Source organism: Nanorana parkeri, unplaced genomic scaffold (genome assembly GCF_000935625.1).
Source record: "Nanorana parkeri isolate BGI_ZX_2015 unplaced genomic scaffold, ASM93562v1 scaffold334, whole genome shotgun sequence".
Classification (NCBI taxonomy): Eukaryota; Metazoa; Chordata; class Amphibia; order Anura; family Dicroglossidae; genus Nanorana; species Nanorana parkeri.
Genome location: NW_017306602.1, coordinates 1156408 through 1162407, shown reverse-complemented (window position 1 = coordinate 1162407; position 6000 = coordinate 1156408). Strand labels below are relative to the sequence as shown.

The 6000-nt window shown below is 40.0% G+C and overlaps 1 protein-coding gene across 2 annotated transcripts in view; it reads left to right on the top strand.

Moving 5' to 3' along the window:
- The window catches only part of SFSWAP (splicing factor SWAP homolog), a 111049-nt gene that overhangs the window by 25202 nt on the left and 79847 nt on the right, over positions 1-6000 (top strand). The window contains exon 6 of one of the 2 annotated variants that reach the window (XM_018558356.1): positions 1288-1397. In XM_018558356.1, the coding sequence (XP_018413858.1) occupies positions 1288-1397 (110 nt within the window). Of the gene's footprint in view, positions 1-1269; positions 1398-6000 lie in introns of both variants that reach the window. The other variant, XM_018558355.1, reaches the window with a different exon arrangement.

Here is a 6000-nt window from a genome sequence, read left to right as displayed (position 1 = left end):
TTTTTATAAACTTTTAATTTTTTATATTTTATTCATTTTTTATTAAATATTTTTTACTTTATTTTTAGGGGCTTTGGGGAAATATTGGGGGTCTAAACAGACCCCTGATATTTCCCTTTTTAAAATAGAAAAAGAGATTGAGGAGACAGTCCAAAATCTCTTTTTCTGTATCCCCTGTTATCAATGAAGAGTGTTCCTGTTCCTCAGTCTATACTGAGTGTTCCTGTTCATTCATAACATGAGGACAGAGTATGTTTGCTATAACTACAACTATGAATGAACAGGAGGTGATGTAGATCACTCCCATTCATTCATAATGGAGGATATATTAACTATACCATATCCTTAATTATCTACAAACACTCAGCGATCACTTACGCTGTCACAGGAGGCTGAGTGAGCAGGAGGAGAGCCCAGCCTCCTGTAACAGTGCGTCTGTCTCCGCTCACACACCGCTCTGCCGGACTGTGATAGGCGGCTGAGCGGTGTGGGAGGAGAGACACCGGCCGCTCACAGCGCTCTCCTCCCGCAGCGCTCGGGACACAGAGCAGCGCCCAGTGGAGAGGAAAGAAAGCAGGGATGCGCCGATGTATCGGCAGGAAAATGGCACTTTCAGCATTTAGCCAAAAGCGCCATTTTCAGCTGATATGTTTCGGCGGCCTATATATCGGTGCGGTTTTGGGGTCAATCTTTTAAGTTTTTAAACTGTTTAATATCGAATATAAAGATATTTTTATATTAGATGCTGCCTGATTGATAGCTGGCTTTGCCCGCCCTCTCCACTGTCTGACCCTCCAATCAGCGCTGGAGGAACGGAGAGGGAAGGGGGGAATCCCTGGGTTGACTGACAGTCATCACTCTCTCTTCAGTGAGAAGACGGTGAGTGATCAGCGGTTAATGATTGCTCAGTTCTTGATCAATAGAGCTGACGTGTGACACTTGCAGTGTCATACATTGGCTCAAACTATGTGGATGAGTGCATTTCACTCTCGCCATAGTTCTTTTAAGTACTGTGTTTCAGGCCCTTGAAAATGCTACCAAAACAGCCTTGCACGGTGTGTTACACCTCCTTCTCTGTTTTTTGAGTTTTGGCCTCCCCTGAGATACAATTATGCAAGTATTCCCTGATGGAGCACTATCAAGTTTTTGCTGCATGTGTCTGTAATTTTGCAGTTGAATTATTTAAATGCTATTTTGTAGCATATTGTATTTGAAGAGAACGTTGATACTTTACTATCAATAATTAACCAGTTTAATCCGTGTTTCTAGAATTTGTGGCCAGCACAGAAAATGATGATGATGAGGAGGATGATGATGACGACGATGAGGGCAGTGATTACTTGCATCCAAGTCTTTTTGCTTCAAAGCGCTGTAGCAGGCTTGAAGAGCTCACAAGGGTACCTATGATATATATTTTTTTAAAACATGTAATTAAAGGGTTTGAATTTAAAGAAGAACTCCTGTAAAAACTTTTCTTAACCCTTGCAGTGGGCCTACCCCCACACTGTAAGGGTTTTTTATAAACTTTTAATTTTTTATATTTTATTCATTTTTTATTAAATATTTTTTACTTTATTTTTAGGGGCTTTGGGGAAATATTGGGGGTCTAAACAGACCCCTGATATTTCCCTTTTTAAAATAGAAAAAGAGATTGAGGAGACAGTCCAAAATCTCTTTTTCTGTATCCCCTGTTATCAATGAAGAGTGTTCCTGTTCCTCAGTCTATACTGAGTGTTCCTGTTCATTCATAACATGAGGACAGAGTATGTTTGCTATAACTACAACTATGAATGAACAGGAGGTGATGTAGATCACTCCCATTCATTCATAATGGAGGATATATTAACTATACCATATCCTTAATTATCTACAAACACTCAGCGATCACTTACGCTGTCACAGGAGGCTGAGTGAGCAGGAGGAGAGCCCAGCCTCCTGTAACAGTGCGTCTGTCTCCGCTCACACACCGCTCTGCCGGACTGTGATAGGCGGCTGAGCGGTGTGGGAGGAGAGACACCGGCCGCTCACAGCGCTCTCCTCCCGCAGCGCTCGGGACACAGAGCAGCGCCCAGTGGAGAGGAAAGAAAGCAGGGATGCGCCGATGTATCGGCAGGAAAATGGCACTTTCAGCATTTAGCCAAAAGCGCCATTTTCAGCTGATATGTTTCGGCGGCCTATATATCGGTGCGGTTTTGGGGTCAATCTTTTAAGTTTTTAAACTGTTTAATATCGAATATAAAGATATTTTTATATTAGATGCTGCCTGATTGATAGCTGGCTTTGCCCGCCCTCTCCACTGTCTGACCCTCCAATCAGCGCTGGAGGAACGGAGAGGGAAGGGGGGAATCCCTGGGTTGACTGACAGTCATCACTCTCTCTTCAGTGAGAAGACGGTGAGTGATCAGCGGTTAATGATTGCTCAGTTCTTGATCAATAGAGCTGACGTGTGACACTTGCAGTGTCATACATTGGCTCAAACTATGTGGATGAGTGCATTTCACTCTCGCCATAGTTCTTTTAAGTACTGTGTTTCAGGCCCTTGAAAATGCTACCAAAACAGCCTTGCACGGTGTGTTACACCTCCTTCTCTGTTTTTTGAGTTTTGGCCTCCCCTGAGATACAATTATGCAAGTATTCCCTGATGGAGCACTATCAAGTTTTTGCTGCATGTGTCTGTAATTTTGCAGTTGAATTATTTAAATGCTATTTTGTAGCATATTGTATTTGAAGAGAACGTTGATACTTTACTATCAATAATTAACCAGTTTAATCCGTGTTTCTAGAATTTGTGGCCAGCACAGAAAATGATGATGATGAGGAGGATGATGATGACGACGATGAGGGCAGTGATTACTTGCATCCAAGTCTTTTTGCTTCAAAGCGCTGTAGCAGGCTTGAAGAGCTCACAAGGGTACCTATGATATATATTTTTTTAAAACATGTAATTAAAGGGTTTGAATTTAAAGAAGAACTCCTGTAAAAACTTTTCTTAACCCTTGCAGTGGGCCTACCCCCACACTGTAAGGGTTAATTGCTCGTTTTCGTGTAAATTAAAACCATCAAAACTCACCTGAACCTCACAGCTGGCTGCCTTTTACAGCGCTACCCCCCAGCCCACCTCCTCCTACGCTCCATTAATGCTATGTCCCTTGGTGTCCTCATGTCCAATGTTCAGTGATGACTCACGGGACATTAGACAGCTGGAGTGGAGAGGGAGAGGACTGATCTAACAGTCAGCTGGCTCCGAGGACTGAATGAGTATAACTTTTATTTTAGCCCCTAGATGAAAATGAGCACTTTACCCTTGCAGTGCAAGTTAGAAAAGTTTTTATTCCGAAGTTCTGCTTTAACTTGACAGACTAAATGGCAAAATTAATCCTAATATTTTGTTATGGAAGTGTGTGGCATTCTATGGGAGCAAGATTTATAATTGTCGAATAAAAACTTGCTTCTAATTGTTACTTTTTACCTTCTAGTTTATTTCCAGTAAGCAAATATTCTGTTATCATTGAAGCGCATTATAAAAAACATGTCAATTTAACTTTTACATTATTTAGTGCAATCCCTCATTTCCTTTTATATTAGTCATTTGCATCGGTAGAGGCGTGTTTTTTTTTTTTTTTTCCTTTTCTCAGCCTCTTGTCCTCCTAAAATAACTATAGGGATAACATCTCGGGCATTCAGAGAATATATCGTTATGTAAACACCTTACTGCTCTGCTATTCTTTTATCAGAGTTTGCATTGCATAGTTAATCAGGTGGAAAAAAAGACACGTCCATCGAGTTCAACCTATAGAGATATGAAGAAAAACCTAAACAGAACGCTATGCCTACAATTGCCCAATGTTGATCCAGAGGAAGGCAAAAAAAACCCCAATAAAGCAGGGTTCAATTTGCTCCAACGGGAAAAAAAATCCTTCCTGATCCCATAAGGCAATCGGATATTCCCTGGATCAACAATCTCTGATGCTTAATATACCTATAAGAACTCCGTATCCAGTGTTGCATGCATTGTACTATTGTATTTTGAACATAAAATGTGTATCGTGGAAATGACCTGAGTTGGCTGAGCTTTGGTTTCCTCCACATTGATGGGGCTGGAGAGGTCAGTCTGTGCCGCCTGGTGTTGTTGACTGTTCTGGGAATGCAGTATTTAGCTCTTGACACTGCACTAGTATTTCCCACCTTCAGTGACTGTGTAAGTAAAATGAGGTTGATCACAGAAAGGCTAAAAGCTCCCAGAACTACATACGTCTGCCATAAACATTCCACGAGCTGCACATCAAATCTAACCTAGAATTCAATGTTACTGTTCATTACTCTTTGTTTTATTATGTTTAACAATTGCATTTATGATGGTAGACATTTTATCATCTAGTGAGCTAAGGAATTTGTCACCTATGCTTCTTGGTCCGTTAATAAAGCAATGATTGATTTTTTTTCAAGTGAAAATGTTATGAATTGTATAAATACTTGTATAGAATGTATGTGAGTGTGTATTTATTATGAAAGTTGCCATTACTGACCTCTGCTTCTGAAAGTGCTAGTAGACTGGCTGTCATGATGTTTTGGCTTGGATAGTCGAACTGAGAGCAAGTAATCATATTGTGTTCTGACTGCTTCATGCTGCTTAAGGCTTGGTTCACACCTGAGCGTATTTTTTCTGCTAATTTTTTTTCCATATTTTTCCGTTCAGTGAAATGCGCGTTTCACTGGCGGTATGATTTTTTTTTCTTTTTTCCTTTTCTCTTTTTAAATGTTTTTTTTGTACTTCTTTGGGCGTTTTTCAGCGTGTTCCTACGCGCTGAGATACGCCCATGTGGGAACCATGCCCATATGCAATTATTGGTTTTCACATGCTGAGCGTTTTACAGTGCGTCTACACGCGCTGTAAAACGCCCAGGTGTGAACCAGGCCTTAATGTATTGCAGCACTAACAGAGTCAGGCCACTAACGATGTTCAGAAGGAGGTCAATGGCAGCCTTAAGTTTTTTTATAACATCACAATTCAAAGTCAGCATATAATTAAAACAATACCTTAGGGCCAGTTCGCACCATATGCAATTGTGATGCAGTCCGTTTATTTTGACTGCTGCAGTCAAAATACATCACTGCTTTCCTATGGGCTTTCGTGTGCTTTATTCACACTACAATGGTGTGAGTAAAGCACAAGAAAGCCCATAGGAAAGCATTGTGATGTGTTTTGACTGCAGCAGTCAAAATAAACGGACTGCATCACAATTGCATATGGTGCGAACTGGCCCTAAGTATCTTGAAGAACCCAGAGCTAAAAAATCTCTTTCTGTTCATTTGCAATTACCCAGGTTTGGGATGGGTCTACTTTAATAAGGCAGTGCACTGAACATTATTATTCCGTAAGAACCAATTTATCTCTTATCAGTCAGAATGATAGAGGAAGAACTACTGATTTGCTGTCTAGGATTGGTGCACTTTGCACATTTTTCAGCTATAACATTTATTGAAAGGAATAAATGCAATGACATGTACATTACACAATTTGTGAATAATGACAATGAGACACGTTACAACCATCATGTGCATGAAATGGAGGAAGCAATATCTATTCAGGTTATTTTAGTGTCATTGGTCCGAAGCAACTAATAGAAGAAAAACAAGAAAACAAAAGATGAAATAATCAAAAATTCTAATTTGTAGAATAGAAGAATGATGTTATTTCGACAAGATAACATGTCATATATATTAGTTATGAAGGAGTGGTATAGGGCCAGCCCATTAAAATCACAACTATATCACATTATATATTTTATCTAATGTTTGAACCTCATTTCTTGAGGGGTGCCTGTTTTTATTCAGATGTAGTTCAGAGCAATTAGCTGTGGCTGCAGGATGCAGATCATTGCTTGTCTTAAGTTTTTGCATGCAGTAAACAGGAATAGATCTGTGTTTGATATTCCAGTTTGTGAATTTGGAATCCTAAATTGTCTTTTGGGTAATTATATATCTATAGATATATATCTA